The sequence below is a fragment of the Oryzias latipes genome, chromosome 16, assembly GCF_002234675.1.
Source record: "Oryzias latipes chromosome 16, ASM223467v1".
NCBI lineage: Eukaryota > Metazoa > Chordata > Actinopteri > Beloniformes > Adrianichthyidae > Oryzias > Oryzias latipes.
This window is the reverse complement of record NC_019874.2, coordinates 20,933,692-20,952,558: the sequence shown is the minus strand read 5'-3', so window position 1 is coordinate 20,952,558 and position 18,867 is coordinate 20,933,692. Positions and strand designations below refer to the sequence as shown.

The window sequence follows — 18,867 nt, the reverse complement described above, 5'->3', positions numbered from 1 at the left end:
CCAGTGCACCATAGTTTCCCCAGGTTCAAAGATCTTCAAAGATCTTTCTTAAAGACCCACTCTGATGAAAATCCTGTTTTTTGGTGTTTTTTTTCACGATCAAGGACATAGTTAAAGAAGTTTAAGCTTAGAATTGCATTTCTGAGGATTTCTTTATTCCAATTGTTGTGAATCAGGAGCAGATGCGAAAAGAAGTTGGAAAAAGCTTGTAGAAGTTGACGTAGGTGCTACAATCGATGGGCCACAAGCTCCCTGCTCCGCTTCATTTCAATGCTTCCGCTTACAGACAAACGGAGCCTTGTACGTCTTTGTTTTCTTTGTCCGAGCTGGTATCTGGCTCAAAATTGCGCAGCTCTAATACTCCTCACCATTTTTGTTGCACTGCTAATGTTCAGTTGGGTTTTGTCCTGGAAAACAACACAGGTTTCTGATATTGGTAAAAAATCATAATGAAAAGATCAATGGGAACACTTTTAGAACAGATCAATGATGATCAAAGTGTGACTCTAATCAGGGGGAAAAAACAACACATAATCAGACGAATGAGTTAGAAATATTTGATCAGGTTGTGTGTTCAAGATTCACATTCAAACCTTTAAGGATTCTGCAACTGCTAAAAACAACTAACCGCCGCTGTGCAGGGGTAAAACAAGAAGGCACCTTTCAAGAGGATCACCTTATCTCATTTTCAATCCTCATTGAAAGCAGAGAATTTCTCCCACCAGAAGGATGTTCGATATGCTGCGGGGTATATACAATAACCGCAGCCCCAGTGGGCCGACAGAAGGCTATAGCGCCTATCAGCTTTAGATGACATGTTTTGATAGGAGACTGATTTAGGCCCGAGCTGCGACAAGATGACTCGAGTCGCCATCTAATCAAGGCTGGAGGAGGAACACCTGTGGACAGTGAAATAAAGTCTACATAGGGGTGATGACCAGTTCCCCGCCACAGAAACCAGCATTGCATTAGCTTTTGAACCTCGATACAATTTGCACCATAGAACATAAAACCATCTGGGATGTCTCCATGAAGTGATTTAGGCAATAAAGTGGAGATTCCCTCTGCCAAATGTCTACAGCGTCTGCAACATAACCCTGTTGGTTTAGCTTATTCTATGCTGTTCTCCTCTCCAGGTAATGGAAAGTGAAAACACAAGATGAAACTGATTGACTCATGAAAAAGAATTTAAAAAATGAGTTAAGGCTAGTCTAGCTCTGGGAAAAGTCCCTCACATGGTCTTCTATAGGAGCCACACTTTTTCAAATCAAATGGATGCTCTTTAGAAGGCGTAGTATGGTAAGGAAGCCTGTGCAGGACCAAACATAATTTTGTTCTATAGGGAAGAAATATAAACAACAGAAAGATAGAAAGAAAAGATGGAGGGTTTTTGAGAAAAGGGCATGCTGACCATTTTTGAGTACAATCTTTCTAAATGCTCCATAAAGTGCCCTTACCATACAGCTGAGGTAACTGTTCTGCAGAAAAATGCCTTCGTTTTTTTCCATTTATTTATTAGTTGCTTTCATGAAAATTGTTGATTGTCAAATATGTTTACATGTTTGCTATACATTATAAGCTTTAGAGTTGATGGCACATAAAATAGCTTTAAAAATAACGTTTATAGAACTAGTTCTTTTAATTCATTTGACTATAACGTAAAAATAATCAAGTACATCACAGCGGACAACACACACATGATGGCAGCAAAAAAATGCTCAATCCATCATCCAGTCGAACGTGTGGTAAGACATGTGACCATACAGGTTGGTATAATGTTCTAATGATGTTCAGTTTGTATTACTTTTATGTGGAAAAACAACAGTGGGTTGAAATTTATGAAACTAAAATTTGAATAGATTTGACATCAATTCTTGTTGACTTGTTTGTTTGTACACATATTTAATTGACTCTTGATTTTCTTGCGAGAAAAACAAGGAATCTGGAAAACTTCACCTGCACCGTTCAGTACCAGGTATTTATCTCCGAGTCACACCGGTTACATTATTGGCTAAAGATGTCCAGGATCAATTTTAGGTGACTGAATCGGATCCTTCAAAATGAACCAATAGACTATGAATCGGATCAGCAACCACAAATTACAATATGAATTGAATTGCTATAATGAAAGTTACACCCCTACTTCTAGCTCATAAAGTGATAAAGATTTTGGAGATTTTTAAATATGAAAAATTGCACGAAGCAGAGAAATTCTCATCACCTAAAAGAAGACTGCAAGCTCATCTTAAAGTTAAAATTGTCAGGTACTGGAAATACTGTAGATTGAAGGACAAGGTGAGTTTGATTTACATGAAAGCAACGATGCTTTTGATAAAGATGTCAAAAGCGTCCAACACGTTTAAAGCAAATGACCACGTGATGCCGATGTCCCTCTGATGCTGGACGGGAGAGTAGAAACCAAAAGGAACAAAACGAAGAAGAAAAAAAACGCTTGAAACATTGCAGGTCAATTCCAGATGTCAGAGAAAATTATGGGATGGGGCCCATCACCAAATATCCAACTTCACTAAACAGTGACAATGATAGGCTCCAGCATCCTTTTGACCCTGAAAAGGATTAAGTGGGTTTGGAAGATAGATGGGGGAAAATAAATAAATAGTATTTGTTTCAGTAGTGCTGCTGACACCCAACAACTCACGTTTCTGTAGAATTGCCATTATCTTTTGATCAGACAGACTTAAAATATTAAGGGTGATTTTATAACTGCCTAGATTTCATGGTAGTGACAGTGCTACCAGCATAAAATGAAAGTTTCAATTCAAAAACTTCTGTTATTAAAATGTAAACACTACTGATATTTTCGGAAACCCATCTTCTTGAAATTCTTCAAAAATAAATAAATAAATAAAATACGCAAAATAATTTTATCCATCAAATTCTTTATTATTCACCAGAAATGTTTATGTATAAATAAAAAATTTACACAAAAATGATTTACCCTTTCAAACCCAAATGCTGTTTTAAACAATGGTCCCCTGAATTTGTGAAACATAACTTAAATCTTTGTTTTTTAACAAAAAAAATATATATATACAATAGTCATGAAAATATTACTATTGTGTTTTTCCTCGTCTCGGCCCTGCAGACTTCACTTCAGACAGTCTGCCTGCTTAAGTCGTGCCAGTATGAGGGGACTTAAGAGTGAGGGGCCTTATTGATCGTCTTCCAAGAGTGAAGTCCGGGCATTAGTTCCAGCAGGGTGAGTAGCAGCTGTCCATGAGCCACTCTACTGGGCCAACATCGCAGGGCTGAGTGGAACTGGGATGTGCACTTTTGATTTTGATCTCTCCAACATCACTTCTATTGACCGGCGCACCGTCCTGCGCTTCACTTGCTGAGAGAAGTACTTGCTGAGGCCTAGTTGGAATCCCAGACACAAGCCACCATCGCATTGTCTGGCCTGCTCTTGTCAGACTTTGTGATGATGAATCTTCCATGGTCTGCTGAGACTTACTCCTAATCACTGCTGTCATCAAGAGGCGACCACCAATCCACCTACTGCGGCAATAACAAGTTGGGTTCTGGTGCTGCACAGAGCCGTTAAGTTATCAAGGCGTGTGAACTAAGCTCTACAAAGTTGTGCTCAGAAGTGCGGTGAACGAGGCACACTTTCCCCCCTTGTGGACTCAAATTTATCATTCTTTAATCAATCACTAACTTTACTTTCTTATAGTTCCTCTTAAAAGAAGCTTTCTTTTTAAGATGAAATCATTCTCACGTGATCCAGCAGCAGATTAAGCTTTAACTGTCAACAGCCAGTTTGTGTTTAAACATCAAACCCAGTGTCTGTGCTCAAATGAGAAGAAACTGTCACACCGATGAGAGCCCTTCCGCATGCGCACAGGCTGAGATGAGAGTACGGTAATGCCCAGTTCCGATCTAGACACCAGTCCATAGCCTAACTTGCTCTTGTTGTCATTGGATGAAAGAAAAAGATTGTTCCTTTACAGTGTTCGTCACACACTTGTGTAGAAATTCAAATGGAAAACAGTGACTTGAAAGCTCCCTTCATTTTCAAACAATGCTCCAGGTTAGACCAGTTATTACACATTTGAGCATCCATTAACACAAAACCAATGATAAATTCTGCCATCTAGTGGTTTTTATGTAGATTGCGACAACAAAAAAAGGCCTTAAAAACGTTTCCAGTCCATCAGCCCATGCAGATCTTCCCTTCAAAGTTAATACATTACAACATAAAGAGTCTTTGTTTGTAAAGTTTACTGAGTGTCAGTGCGCCCACCGTTTCCATATGACATCATTTTCTTGGCTCTCAGCAGCCTTCGACCTTCCTCATAGTCGTCTTGGTCTACGCTGATCAAAAGTCGGACGCCTTCAGAACCTGCGGCCATCCTCAGGGAGTCTGTGATGAAAACGCCCTTCAGGGCCTCCAACAGAGCTCCGCTCAGGTAGTCTGCCCAGAAAGCCTCCAGGTTGTCCAGCTCCGTGAACTTGATGTCGCACACAATGGAGCCGAGGTCTCTGGCCCGCAGCAGCGAGTTGGCCCGGCTGAACAAGTCAAACTGCCGCTCCAGTGGCTGACGCTTGTTAGAGGAGACCCCATCCCGCAGTGCTGACTCGTGCTCCAGGTACTCTGCCCGGACACGCAGGCGGATATCTGATAATGGAAGGTGGAGAAAACAGAAGTGGCCAGCAGGGATGAGGTGATGGGAGAATGAGGACAGGGGGTGAATATTTAGGGTAGGGTAGAGATTGAAAGGTAGGGAAAGACAGAAAAAAGTAGAGAAGAATAGAAAGAACAGTTAAAAAATGTCGCTAAAAGACAATGAAAATAATGTAGGCACTTTTTTTTTCTTGTTAAAAAAGAACCAAAGAGAGGCTGTGACTATTCTGAGAGCATTTCCTTTCATCGGGCTCTGATGAAACAGAGGACGGAGTGGCAGGGCAGAGCGCTGAGTTATGAAGGGCATCGGAACTAGAGCGACCCGTCTGTGTGCTGGCTTATACACAGGTCCAGTTTGTTTGTTTGGCTGACAATCAATTTGCCGGATAATGAAAAGAAATACTCATCTGATCCGGAAGTGTAGTTCCTTTTCTTGGGAGGGGAACGCTATCATTATGAGTTTCACAGCCAGCTGTTGACGAAATGACTGAATCAAAGGAAACTGGTGCATGAGAAGTTTCAGGATGAAAGCTCGAAAGGTTCATGATAGTGACAGCTATGGTGGTCTTTCATATCGTCAATTCAGATTAACTTTAGACTCAGCCAGTGAGGACAACAGGGCCCAGCCGAGTATAAAGGTTGGTACTGATAGCTTGGGTTCTGCAGAAAACAGGACTGGTGGTCATGCAACAGCACAGCGAGAAAGATTAGAGGATACATACTGTACTGAGCAAGAGCAACGCTGAGATCATCTCCAATGTCATTTTTCCAGAGCTCCATTTGGAAACCAGCTGCTGATGACTTTTGCTGCAACAAAAACCCATTTCTCCCAATGAAACCGTTCAGTAGATTCAAATAGCATTTGCCACCAGAGACAAGACCATTTGTTTTGAAATACTCTGTGTATAAATACTTGTTTTCTCCAAATTTAGAAGTAAAACTACATTTAAATTAGAAACCTACAAAAAGTATTTTACACAAACCTGAAGGACATCTAAAGAAACATTTAACATCTTCACTAAAAGTGCTCAGATTATATTTGTCAATGGTTTATTGTTTAGATTTGGATTTTGTTTTGCTCCGTTTTCACATTAAATGAACCAAAAGAGTCACTTCTGGAACTCATTGACACTGAAGTTCAGAGAAAAGAGACTTCAATGTACAAAAGAACCAAATTACAGGAGAAAGAGATGAGTCGGGGGATATTTGGAGGACATTTCTTCCAATGCAGCAGTTCAACTTCCCATTGATCTCTGATCCATTTCAGTTCCAGAGGCACATCGATGCTCTTTGCAGCCGCATTTGGTCTGAGGCACAAAAACTCCAGAGGGATTAAGTTTGGTAAATGCCAACATTAGAAATGCAAACGTTGAATTAAGGAATTGATTTGGAATCTGTTAACATTTGTAAAAGAGCAATAACCGAACACAAATTTCCCACATATGAACAAAAATAAATAAATCTGAATAGTTGTTTAACAGAATCGTTTAAAAAAAATTAATTAAAAAAGGCATGTGCAGGGCCTCTTGGACAGATATTGTTTGATTAAAAAACACTGGAACAAAATATAAGGTGTACCACTATTTCTTCTTCAAGCTCGTCTTTTCTAGTTGGGTTTTTTTCTAAATAAAGTTTCACAGAAACTGTCAAAACAATGTCTAATTTTTGTGGTTTATTTTCAATTAATTTAAAAATGATCATTTTCTGTTTTTCCAGTGAACACTGAGATTTTCTTTCAAATACAATATTTTTAACAGTGTCACAGGATTAATGCATAACTGTGGTTTCCTATAGAAATATGGATTTTGTAGGTAAAGGTTTTTTGGAAACTTTAGCAAAAAGGGAACTGACAAATAACAGGAGGACACTTCTAACATAACAATTGCTCTTCAGATTGACGTGAAAACAACATTTAGACTTCTGATAACAAATACATTTTAATGAAACCACAGAAGACAATTGCCATCATTTTGAACCAGTAAATAACAAAAGGCTGATAACTGTGGTAAAGATAGAATACCAATAATAAAGAAATGTGTCAATACTGTAAATGTAGCAAAAGACTTGAATTTAATTAATGAATTAATAATTAAAGTGCTTCTAATACCTAAATCCTAAAGGTAAACAATCTGAAGACTTGTTTAAATTTGAGCACAATACAAAAATGACCATAGGTAGAAACTTAATTTAAAAAATTTCTTGATGGACAAAAAAAACAAAATACTTTTTTTTAACCAAAACAAATGTAAAAAAAACCTTAATATTTAAGATCCTGGAGGTCAAGTTTCTGCACATAAGATTCCATCATATGTTCTGAGAGGATCCTTGGAGAATCAAAGACTGAAAGTTTCAGGCCTTTTTGATCATTACTTGATTAACACGCTTCTTCCGTACACTCGCATATCTGCTCAGGTGGAGGCAAAAATAGTGACACTGAGGGCAAAGGCCATTTCCAAACCGGGGTTACAGAGCGTTTCACGCTTCATCAGAAACAGAGACATCCACTTAGGGCGTAAGGAGGCACAACTTTCATTTGCTCACTTTAAGCACCAAGCCCGATGGGCTTCCACTTCTCAAGCCGTTATGGGGGAAAGTTTAAGTATCCATTTTGGAGGAGTCACTTGGCATGGACAGCTTCAACTCTTTATCGATCCGTTTTTTCTGCTGAACGACAGAGAGTGGGAGTCTACAGGAGCATTGAGAAACAGGCACACAGATATTATCTCTCAACCCCATTGACAGATCACTCGTTACCATTCTGCGTGGTTTGAACATTTAGTGCTCGCTCGCTCTCATTGTGTGAAAGGACAGCATTTTCCTCAGTTTACAACTGCGAAATCAGAGAAAGGAGAGACAGAAAAAGAGAGACAAGCACAGATGGGTTGGTTGACTTTTTCTCTTTTTTCCTGTAACATCAAGCAGGCACTTCTCATTTAAAATGGCTTGAATTTGGCCAACAGTTTCCACTTGTATGACCAGCTCAGAAACCATTTGACTGCAGCTCTTGCAATATAATGGGATGCTTGGGATTATTCTTACTATGGTCCACTGTGAGCTTTAGGGCTTTGAAACCCAAACCTTTAAAAAGGCCCAAATAACAATTAAAAGGAACAATCTAGTAAGGGCCTCCACAAGCATCCCAGCTAGGAAGAATGGCAGTTCTACAGAGCTGATGGCGGTCTTTAATGTCAGGATTTAGTTCATACACGCTGTTGAAAATGATCCTCAGTGAATGAATCAAGTTTTTTTTTAAAAAGGCTACGTGAAGACTGTTGAAATGCTAAGGGGCCAGTGTTGGACTGACCCGACCTATCTATCTCTGCTCCTCCTGGACGGACGCACACCGGGTGGCACAAGGAGCACAGAGATAAGATACAGCGTGAGTTTCCCTCAGCAGAGCTCTCTTTCCTTTTTTGCTGCTTTACAACATTCTCGTGGGTATTTCCTTTAAATCTGGTTTGTTGGCAGCCATTTTCAGACGGTCCCAAACAAAAATATGAGGCTGGTCCTCATGGATGGATGAATGGATGAACATCTTTCTTTACGTAAAGCATCGGTGATCTTGAGCATCATTTACATTAAATGATCCTTAAATTTGGATCAAAAAGATCTTAAAGTATACAGGGGATAGAAAGGGTTTTCACAAAATATGTCCAACGTTGTTTTATCTTTCCTCTGTAAGATAGTTTATATTTTTATGTTTCTATACTCAGTGTTGACAGTGTTAGAAAATAACTTGTAAATGCTTGATACATCAAATGAATGATTTGTTAGAAGAGACCCACTCTTATGAAAACAGTGTTTTTGGTGTTTTTACCGTTTTACATAATAAAGAAAATTTAGCTCAAAATTACATTTCTGAGTATTTCTTTTATTTTTTCTTCCAATTGTTGTAAACCAAGAGCAGACTAAAAATATACCGTTAAAAAAGCTTGTAGCAGTGAAGCTACAACAGCAGGCCACAAACTCCCTGCTCTGCTCCATTCTGATTCATCTACTTGCAGACAAGTAGATCCGTGTCCGACTTTGTTTTCCTCGTCTGAGCTGCCATCTGAAACCGGTAATGTTATGTTGAGGTTGTGAGGGGCTGTAAGCTAGCGGTAGAGACTATAAACAGATGGGGGGGGGGGGGGGGGGGGGGGGGGGGCAGGCTTACTCTGCGCCGACAGTCCCACCCACAACTCAGAGGCTAATTTCAAATAAACTTCTGCCGCCATGCAGAAACTCCGTCCTCGAAAACGGCATAATCATAATTCAAAAACCACTTTAAGCCGATAGGAACTAATACGTTATTTCTCATAAAAATGAAGTGAAAAGTTTAGCTTTTACTTCTCCTTAGTTCAGTTAACAGTGTGTTTTTTTTTAGATGGACAAATAAATTCATAAATGTGGGGTAAGACATATTTCCCATCATTTTCAATGTTAAATGTGACAGAGGGAACACTATGTTGGCCATATTTGTGAAAATCCATCAAGATCCCCAAATGATGCAAATAAAAGGAACTTTAATCAATCCATGCTCATTTTTACCATGGCTATCATTTAGATGAAATCGCTCAGAACAGCTGTTCAAAACCAGTTCTTGTGGAAGGCTACGTTTGCCTCGACCATGGCTGCAGATCTCTGTGGCTTACTGCTGAGGACTCAGTCAGTTCAATGAAACACTGACCAACTCGTCAGAACAGGCTGGAGTCCAGCTATTTTTTCTCCTCCACAGTCCACAACACTATAGAACATCACAGGATGGTTTTCCAGAGCAAATAACATTTGATGAGGGAAGGGGACCAGGTAACGAGGTACTACGTTATGATACACAAGCATCGTATACAGAACAAAGCAGCAGCCCCGACCCTCGTGGTATCGAGGGGGAGAGCCTCTTTTACCTTATAGGCATCGGCCCAGACTCGTGAGCGCACATGACTGAGTTGATCACGCACACTGTAGTATGTACGGACAGAGTGGAGTGACTTTTTTGTTTTGTTCCTCAGTCTCCATCTCTGCCTTCATGATCCATTGTGTCTTAGATACTCGGATCTAGGTCTCAATCGGAGTCAACCTGGTGGAATCAAATGTGGAGTCAAGACAGCAACAAGGAGACATCACAAGCACATCAGTCATCCTGGCTTTCTGGAAGTTTTTTTTTGTTTGTTTTTTCTGAATTTTCCATGATAATCCTCAGCTTTCAAGTGTTTTGGGGTTTTTAGGGAACATTTGTGTTTGAGTACATTTTATTAAAATGATCTAATTCAAATGTTGCTATAGTTGAAAGTATCCAGTACTAAAGGATTAGAAGAAGGGATGGGTATCTTTAAAGTTTAGTTGGTATAAATGCTGATCTGGTTTGGTTATAGATTCCAGAACAGATGAGGAGAAAGGTACTCAAAGTCTGCATCAGCATCAGGGCACATTTTATATTCTATAGGGCTGAACTGGCTGTTTCATCAGGAAACGGGCAGGATTTTCTTTACTGATCCTTTTCTCGCTTGGATCAGTGAGACAAAGGCTGGTGCACCGCTGTGCACTTACAGTGAGTCAGCATTGTGAAATTAGCCGAGTCCCAGTCCACTGTGATCGGAACCATTTTGCCTCCGACCTTTACACAGCTCTCATTTTCTCTATTGCTGCCTCACAAGAAAACACAGCAGCATTGAGCTGATGTGTTTCAATGACTTTCTACACAGACAACAAGAGTGGGACTTCAGATTGACATGGTAGTTTGTTTGACGTTTGCTTTTTCACTTATGTCAGTGAGCACAGCCTTCTGCAGCTCATCGATCAGCCAAAGGCATGAATGCAACCAAAATCCAGGAAGCAACGTAGTATATAACAAAAAGTAATATTTGGAAAGTATTTTTCCCTGTTAAATATCAACTTATTTAAATAACGATTAGTAAACATTTAATAATAAATAATTTTCTGTTAAATGCTAATGTAAAGAGTTTGTATTCTAAAAGAAAATATTGTAGATGGGCAAAACCAACGCACTTTTATCCGTTTATGGTCACTGTGGTTTATTGGCAGGGTGAATTTCTCCTCTGAGATGAATAAAGTTTAATTCCATAATTATTGATGAGGATGTGACGCATTAATACCCACCCCTATTAAAGATTGATCTACTATGGAGCTAAGAACTGACGCAGTACATTTAGAGTTAACTTACAACTGTGGCTAAAATAATTGGAAAAGAATAAAAACGAACATTTTAAGGACAATGTGAAATGACAGTTGTTAGAACCACCAAATTGCACAAAGCTTGACAACACAGCAGAACGAAGGTGGAACTGGAGACTTTGACTAAGGTGTTGAATCCAAGGTGGGGCTGAAGGACAGGAAAGAACCATATGCATTCGTCAGAGAAGCAGCAGAAAACAGCTCAGCGTGTCAGAGAAATGTTAAAAAAGGGGCAAAAGTGTACAGCAAAACTTGGCAGACAGACAGACGTGTCTTTGATCTTGTAGATTTAATAAAACCAACTAATGTAGACAGTTTTAGCGACGAGTTGGGTTAAACCGCAAAGTCCCAAAAGAACAGCTGTAATATCATGTGGGGAGGGTCAACCCAAAAATACAAAGGGCACAATATTGTAATGAGAGCATGACTGTTATTAACTGCTGTTATTTAGGTAAAAATGTTTTACCAAAGACATCTGAACAGAGAAATGACCTCATGGGCAAATCATTTGTTTCCATTCAAACTTTGAGTGCTCTTTGTGAATGTGTTTGCATGGTCTGCTGCTTTTTGCCATAATTGTGATGGTTTGATTCAAAACTATAATCATTTTCCTCACTGTTAAGGGTATCTTTTTTCCAAACATGTAATAAATAAATGAACCCTGCTCTCACACAATGTTTGAAATAGTTGAAACACTCATAGGTGTATAGAACTCAGACTGTAAACATTATGACACATGCTGAGGTTTGACATAGACGGACAAAGGTTTTGTATTAAAGACACAAGAGAAACTACAGAGAACTGGTGAAATATTAAAGAGGCTGACTCAAATAGCTTTTGTGTTAGGTGAGAAATCAGTTGATAGGGAGAAAAAAAATGAAAAAGAAAGGGACTAAACCGGTGACAATTACAACAGAAACAACTTTAACGTGTGCAGGTTGCCCTTACCACATGACACTTTTTGTGGTGCTGGTGGCGGAGGCAGAGGCTGGACCTGTCGGCTTGTTTTCTTGGACTTACGGCTCCAGCCATTCCCCCTCTTCCTCCTTCGTCTCCTAGTAGATGACTCTGCCACAGGAGAGTGAATATCTGAAGAAAAAAAGGGATTAATTAAAAAGACCTGCAAGTAAACAATCATGTTTCCAATAGTATTTTTTTCTTTCATTGCTGCACAACCTTTAATCAATTTTGTTAAATGCAGAATGTTTTTAAATAGGCAAAAAAAATATGTACATTTTAAGAGCAACAAAAACAAGTTAGTTATTAAAATGTGCTTTTTTTATATTTAGTGGAGAGAAAAAAAGGTGCAAAAAATTGTTTACCATTTATAGAATTGTGCAATTACCTGTGTTTAATTGCTGTGTGAAAGATGGGAGTGGCATCTCCGTCTGCTGGCAAGTGTGATGTAACCCAGAGATCAACTCTGCGCTGTCTAATTCATATCTGCTTCCAATTCTTTCTGGAGAAGCTAAAAAGAAATACAGAAAATGAGTAATTCTGAAATGAACATCACACCTACTAATAAGACAGGTGGTAAAAGTGAAATCCACACCTGTTCGCCTCCTTTTATGAGACACTAAAGGCAGCAGGTCATGGCGGGTGAGGACTCTCAGCAGCTGCAGCAGAGGTTCCAGGTTCCCGTCACCGAGGTGTCCCCTCCTCTCCAGCTCCAGCAGCAGCTCAAGGCCACTCTTGGGCTTTGAGTCCACTAAAGGCTGCTGCGATTCTTTCGGCTTCAACCGCCTCCACGCTTTTAACAGCTGTGGACTTGGGCTGGCACCCGGGTCCTCTGGACTGTCCTCTGAGGGTTTAACTGTCCAGCCTTCCGGATCTAGGGGGTGTTTGGCTGAGTAGGTTTCATTCAATAGAAAGTAGAGCACTTCAATGTCGGTCTCTGTCAGCTGAGCTCCGACTATTTCAAACATCTCATGAAGAGACATCATCCCATAGTAGTTAAGGCACTCTGCTTCATCCCAGTATAAGGAATTCTTCAGTGTGCATTCAGGATAATTCATTGAAGCCATGGTTTACCCCTTTTTTCCAAGTTTCCCACTCAAATAAAACTGTGGAGTTTAGGGGAAAAAGAAAACAAACACAAAAAAATTACTTTAACCATGTTTATGTTTGAAACTTGAAACCAAACAAATGGTATCAGGTTCCTTAATTAATAATTTCATTTAAAAAACGTAACAATTTGAAGGCCCCACTCCGATCATCTTTTAAAATATTTTCAAAGCGTTCCCCGTGTTGTTTTCTAGGAAGGTTTCTGCATAGCGGCAGGAGTTAATTAGAAATTAACCCCCCAGAGTCGTGGGCAGGACTGCTGGCATGGAGTTAGCCCCCCCTTACCACCATCCCTTTACACACTCGCTTACAGCCCCTCACAATCACAACTTCCACTGCACATTAGTGGTGCAACAAAAATTGTGAACAATATTGGAGCTATCCAACCGTACAGTTTTGAGCCAGATGGCAGCTCAGACGAGGAAAATGAAGCCCAAATGTGTCAGAATGAAGCATCAGAATGGAGCAGTGAGGGAGCTTGGTTGGTGTAGTAGCTTCTACGTCACACTTACACGTTTTTTTGCAACAGCTTTTTGCGTCTAATTCACATCAGTTTGCATAAAGAAATACTCAGAAATGCAATTCTAAGCTAAATTTTCATTTTCATCGGAGTGGGTATTTTAATTGTAGCTAGTAGTTGTCATGTTAAGTCTTTGTGTGTACATTGTGTGCCACAAACGAACACTCACTATTTAAGATTTTCTTCAAACTTGCAAGCAGCTACCACCTATAATGAAATGCATCGAGATGTGTTTAATTACTGTCATATATGCCTAGCTACAATTGCTAATGTTATCTTTACCGACTCGGTACCGTTCCTCTGAACAGAGTTATGTAATCAGTAGGGTGGGGGACAACACATACAAAACACACAGCTCTTCAATTGTTCGATTAAAAACACACACACAGGAGCTCGTTGGCAGTTATACTTCACGTAACACCACGCAAAATTAGCAGAAAAACAATTCTAGAGACAAATAAGACGGTCTATTGTTTGTTTCAACGACGGTCGGTGCGACGACATGATGATGAATCCCGCTGAACTTATTAGTCTAGCAGACGCTAAGGCGTCAACTAATACAGCGTAACGTTAAACACGCGCCTTTAAAACACTATTAGGTTACATTTTCCACAAAGAGAATATTCCTAGAGTGCATTAGACCTCACCTTTCAGCCGCGATAGCTTGCCTGACGCTGGATGATCTAGCAACTTCCACAATGCAACGTGCGACGTGACAGTGGCTAGACGTGAGTCGTAAATTGACCAATCACAGCTCTCGGGCTGGGTTTCATAACGTAAGGTCACGTTTTTGCCACACTTAACATACCGATTGTTCCCAGATTGTTCCTAAAAGAATCAAGGTAGTAATCTCTGTCACTTTGGCACTAAAAATGTTTTTTGATTTCTTGTCGACTTCAAAGTTAAATAGAGGAATGAATAAAATATTTTTATATGGTTAAATGTAAGGGAAAAAATAACATCATAGACTGGGGAGTTCTTTGGTGCAACCAGCAGGGGGCAGTGTGCGGCATTGGTGTTGTAGGAAGTTCTTTTCTTCTTCTTCTTCTTCTTCAGCCACATCACATCCGTGAGGACCAACAGCAACAAAACAACTTGGCTTTTTATCCATAACTTGGTCTGTAAGTATCTACATCGTCTGTAGGTTTGACATTTGACACATCACGAAGGTAAAATCTTATGTCTTTTCATTTCAATGTTTATAAATTACTGTGATCTTCGTACAATCAGTTTGATTTAACATGAGACACGAAGAAGTAGGTAGTATTCATTTTATAAAAGTTATTCCACTTATAATTCGACACATATGGACAAATTTGATCCTTAAAAGATTTTTACTTGCTCAAAATGTCGTTTTCTGGCTCAGTTCTCGGCCTTTGTCAGTGATGTGGCAGTGACCAAGCCCTGTTGACAAAAATTTTCCACTTACGAGATCCGCTCCTATGTTTCTGGCCAATCAGGAACAAGTTTGAATTAAAATCTAACCTCTATGCTCTTAAGAATAATGTGGAAACTAGTGATCATGTAGTTTTTCTTTTGTAGTTACTGCTGTTTCTCCATTTTAAACACATTTTATAAAATATATCAATTGTTATTTACCTTTAAAAAATAAAGTAAACAGGTTTTCCTTTCCTTTTTCCTTTTTTATTTATTTATTTAAGTTTGCTTTTGATGCACCTCGAGGAGTGTTACAAAAATCGTAAAGATTGTATGGTTGTATGGTGTATGGTGTTTTATTTCCCATTTAAACAGGGGAAAATAAAGAAGAATCCAGAAAAATTCTGACATGTTTTATAAAGGATACATATCGTTTGTACATTGAAAAATACGAGGAAAAATGCAAACTTCCAATAAGACAATCTTTTTTTTTCTTTTTTTTTTTTTTAAATTAACTTTAGAAGCAAAATGGAGAAACTAAACAAAACAAAATCTTTAAACCACTTGACAAACCCAATGATGTAACAACATCCCACATGCAAACTTGGCATGCACTTATCTGCATGTTAACAGTAAACAATAGGCAAAAAAGGAAAAGAAAAGGAGTCAGATCTTTCCTGAGCTTCTATCTTCCGTTCATTTGTTTACTCAGTTACCCATTGTAGTATTTGGGTATATGTCTTCAGTCATATGTATATATTTTCTATTTTATGATTTTCTATAATTATTATTAATACTTAGGCTCTTCATTAAACAACCTCAAACTCAAAAACGTTAATATTCTTTTATCCCACTTCATCTCTCGTAAAAAACATCTATCTCCATATAAAGGAAGGCCATTTTTCCACACAGTTTTTGGACTATTTATCTTGTGCTGATCCGAAGAAGGGGGAAAAAAAAGTATGTGAAGGAAAAATCTTAAGACTATTTCTTTTATTTTATTTATTCTATTTTCTTTTATTTTCAGGAGAAGGTTTGCAGATGCCATCTGGAGTACCAAAGGGAGAGAACTGTCAAGTGGACATGGACAGCAAGGCTGGAGATCTGTTTACGGCTGAAGATGCTCACCCAACTGGCACGGGTGGAGCTGGAATCCTTTCAAAGTACGAGTCAGTTTTGTTTTTTTTAAAAAGGAGTTTAGTGACCCAAACAACTTTCTTCGGTGATGGACGTGGACATTAAACAGCGTTTGTAGAAAAACCACAGCAATGGTGCTAAGGCTCTGTGAGTTACTGTCTTTACACATCCACTTTTGGGGGTGGAGTTAGTCCTAAATCCTCATCCTCCTGTTCTGTAGACTGTGCCTCATTACTTAAAATTTTTTTTTTTTTAAAGTTTTGTTTTGTCAAAGTTTCTAAGAATTTCCTTAATCAAACTACAAAATACTTTTTTGTTTTGCTCATATTGTCAAAAGTTGTAATGCATTGACTTTTTCCTTGAGAGTTTGTACGCTTTATTACCATTTTACCTTTATTTTGTAGGCTCTGGCTCCCTAAAGGCTTCTCTGCCAGCATGGCCAAGGAGTGGATTGATAGGCGCCGATTGTCCATTCGACCGTGGGCCAGTTTTGTGGACCAACGCAAGTTTTCAAAACCACGAAACTTCGGAGATGCATGCCAGAGAGTGGTGAAAAATGTGGAAACTTACAACAGCAACTACACCTTCATCTTCCTGGGTCTCATCCTGTACTGCATGTAGGTGTAAACCTGAGTTTGCTTTGGCCTTACCTCAAAACATTATTGAAGTTTTATGAAATAACAGATGCAACACTGACTGCACACACTAAGGCCACCGGGATTGAGAAAAGAAAAAGAAAAGATTGAATCAGTAACAGCATTATGAGCCTTTTTTTTTTTCTTTTCTTGTCAGTATAAGCTCCCCTATGCTACTGATTGCATTGGCTGTGTTTCTTGGTGCCTTCTACATAATCCACCTGAAGTCTCAAGAGTCCAGACTGGTTGTTCTTGGTAAGTAAAACAGAAAAACTGCTGTCCTTAACTTGCCTGAAAGTGAAAAAACTTTTTTTCAGAGTTTTTTTCAGCCATGCATGAAATGGGAGAATCTTATAGAAAGCCACAGAGAATTATGTTTTCATGTGTTTGCCAACTTTGTTTTTTTCCAGGCAAACAGCTTAATGTCCCTCATCAGATGGGTCTCGCTGGAGCCTTGTCCCTGCCGGTGTTCTGGCTGGCTGGAGCTGGAGCTGCTGTGTTTTGGGTTCTTGGTGAGATAAACTAAGTGTTTCCGTCATACTCTATGTTCACCAGAACATCTCTTTAAACACTCAGTTGTAAAATTAGAGCTACATTGATATCTCAAGTTATGTTGGTAACCAAAGGAATACTGTTGTGGCAACTTCCATGAACATAGAGAGCTGCTCCTCAACAGGGGTTTAGGCACTTGGTCAGGTTTGGTCAGGCTGGCTTAACCCTTGTGCTATCCTAGGCCCTTTACCACTGGGAGTTGGGTCATCTAGACCCACCAGACAGTGCTCTGAACCTTTTTTCTTCAATGATTTGTGATCTTCATTGGTGTCCATGGATTACATGAAATCTTTCCACCTTTATCCACCTTTGTCATGGTAGGGAGAACACGTCAATGTAAGGGTGGGGTCATCTAAGATAGGACAAGGGTTAAGAAAGAGGCAAAAGTGGAGAAACAGAAAAGGGGGATGTTTTTGCCCCTTGTGCTATCTTAGATAGCACAAGGGGGGGGAAAGCTGCAATGAAACTGATTCCTTTTCTTTATTTGTATCTTATATTCCTGTTGTTTTACCTCAGATATAGACACAAGAATGCACCTAGACCATAATCAGCTAAACAATGATGTAATTTCATTTATTTAGGACTTTTTTTTTTGTCTGGTTTTCCTGACTTTTCTTCTTTCGTCTTAGGAGCAACACTGTTTGTGATTGGCACACATGCGGTTTTCCGTGAGCTGGAGGGATCCGACATGGAGGAGCTGCTCATGGAGTCTGTGTAAAAGAAAAAAAAGAGGGTGAAACACTTTCCCAGGTGCTGGTCAATGTTTGGGGGGTCCCTTTGACCCTACAACTGCATCAGCCCTCAAGGGTTTAGGAGGGGGAAAGCTGCAATGAAACTGATTCCTTTTCTTTATTTGTATCTTATATTCCTGTTGTTTTACCTCCAGATATAGACACAAGAATGCACCTCGTCCAGCCTCATCGATTACTGTTCTTAATGGCAAACTCATCAATGCAGACCAATTTTATGTTTAACGTGCCTTAGAGCACATCATTTGACAGATTCTATGCCTTTCTGTGCATGTTTGCTTCTTATTTGTATGATTATTCTGGCTCTTTGCATTATCTTTTATCAAAAATGACGTTACTTATTAATAGTGTGTCTGTGCTGCACTATAGTGCAGATTTATTGGGAAATAGATTCTGCTTGACAACAACAGGTATCTCGCATTGAGAAAACATTTACATTTTTGTTTTTTTAAGATGAAGTGCCATTCAAAAGTTATAGTGGGCCTAATAACATTGTACAAAAACTTGTATTTAGAACATTTTAAAAAAGGGCTTTTTAAGTTGGTGGTAAAACTTGTCAGAGAAGGTCAGTATTTGCCTCTTACATTTGGTAAATATTTTTTCGGTTCTAGTCTGATGGTGTCCAAATCATGAAGCTTGTTTCTGAAATTGTCTATTTTGATGTAACTGTTGTCTTTTGCTAAGATTTGGAAGTGCAATAAAATGTGTTTAAAAAAAACATTGTTTTGTAATTCGTATGTTTGAGTAAATTCCTGTAGGATGCAATGACCTCTGAAGCCGTGAAGGCATGTTTTTTTTTTGCACTGTACCTGTCCATCTTCTTTGGCTCCAGTTTGTATAAAGTCAAATAAGTGGATGCCCGTCGCTGTGGCTGCGGCGCTCTTCCAGCACACCGGTACTGCAGTGCTCGCCAACCCCCTCTCATCCCCCTCTTGATGCGACCCCTGCGACCTGTGCTCTGTGGCAGCACGGTGAAAGGCCCCCGTCTTCACGTTGCCATGGCAATGACCTTGGAGG

General features: G+C 39.4%; 2 protein-coding genes across 5 annotated transcripts; one reads left to right on the top strand and one right to left on the bottom strand.

The window, feature by feature from the left end:
* Positions 1-2,880: 2,880 nt before the first annotated feature.
* Positions 2,881-14,136, bottom strand: dedd2 (death effector domain containing 2). 3 transcript variants are annotated; one of them, XM_011485487.2, is made up of 5 exons: positions 14,048-14,136; positions 12,369-12,879; positions 12,162-12,284; positions 11,765-11,905; positions 2,881-4,639 (listed from the first exon to the last, which is right to left on the bottom strand). In XM_011485487.2, the coding sequence occupies exons 2-5, from the start codon at positions 12,838-12,840 to the stop codon at positions 4,242-4,244; spliced, it is 1,134 nt and encodes a 377-aa protein (XP_011483789.1). In that variant the 5' UTR covers positions 12,841-12,879; positions 14,048-14,136; the 3' UTR covers positions 2,881-4,241. The 3 variants fall into 3 exon arrangements, with proteins under 3 accessions (XP_011483789.1, XP_020566278.1, XP_020566279.1); XM_020710619.1 differs by having other exon boundaries at positions 12,369-12,883; positions 14,047-14,129; XM_020710620.2 differs by lacking the exon at positions 14,048-14,136 and adding an exon at positions 13,570-13,592.
* A 50-nt stretch (positions 14,137-14,186) lies between these two features.
* Positions 14,187-18,568, top strand: rabac1 (Rab acceptor 1). Of its 2 annotated transcripts, XM_004078005.4 has the most exons (7): positions 14,187-14,242; positions 14,457-14,521; positions 15,805-15,940; positions 16,319-16,531; positions 16,707-16,804; positions 16,960-17,061; positions 17,731-18,568. In XM_004078005.4, the coding sequence occupies exons 3-7, from the start codon at positions 15,819-15,821 to the stop codon at positions 17,817-17,819; spliced, it is 624 nt and encodes a 207-aa protein (XP_004078053.1). In that variant the 5' UTR covers positions 14,187-14,242; positions 14,457-14,521; positions 15,805-15,818; the 3' UTR covers positions 17,820-18,568. The 2 variants fall into 2 exon arrangements, with proteins under 2 accessions (XP_004078053.1, XP_023820236.1); XM_023964468.1 differs by lacking the exon at positions 14,187-14,242 and having other exon boundaries at positions 14,476-14,569.
* Positions 18,569-18,867: the final 299 nt, after the last annotated feature.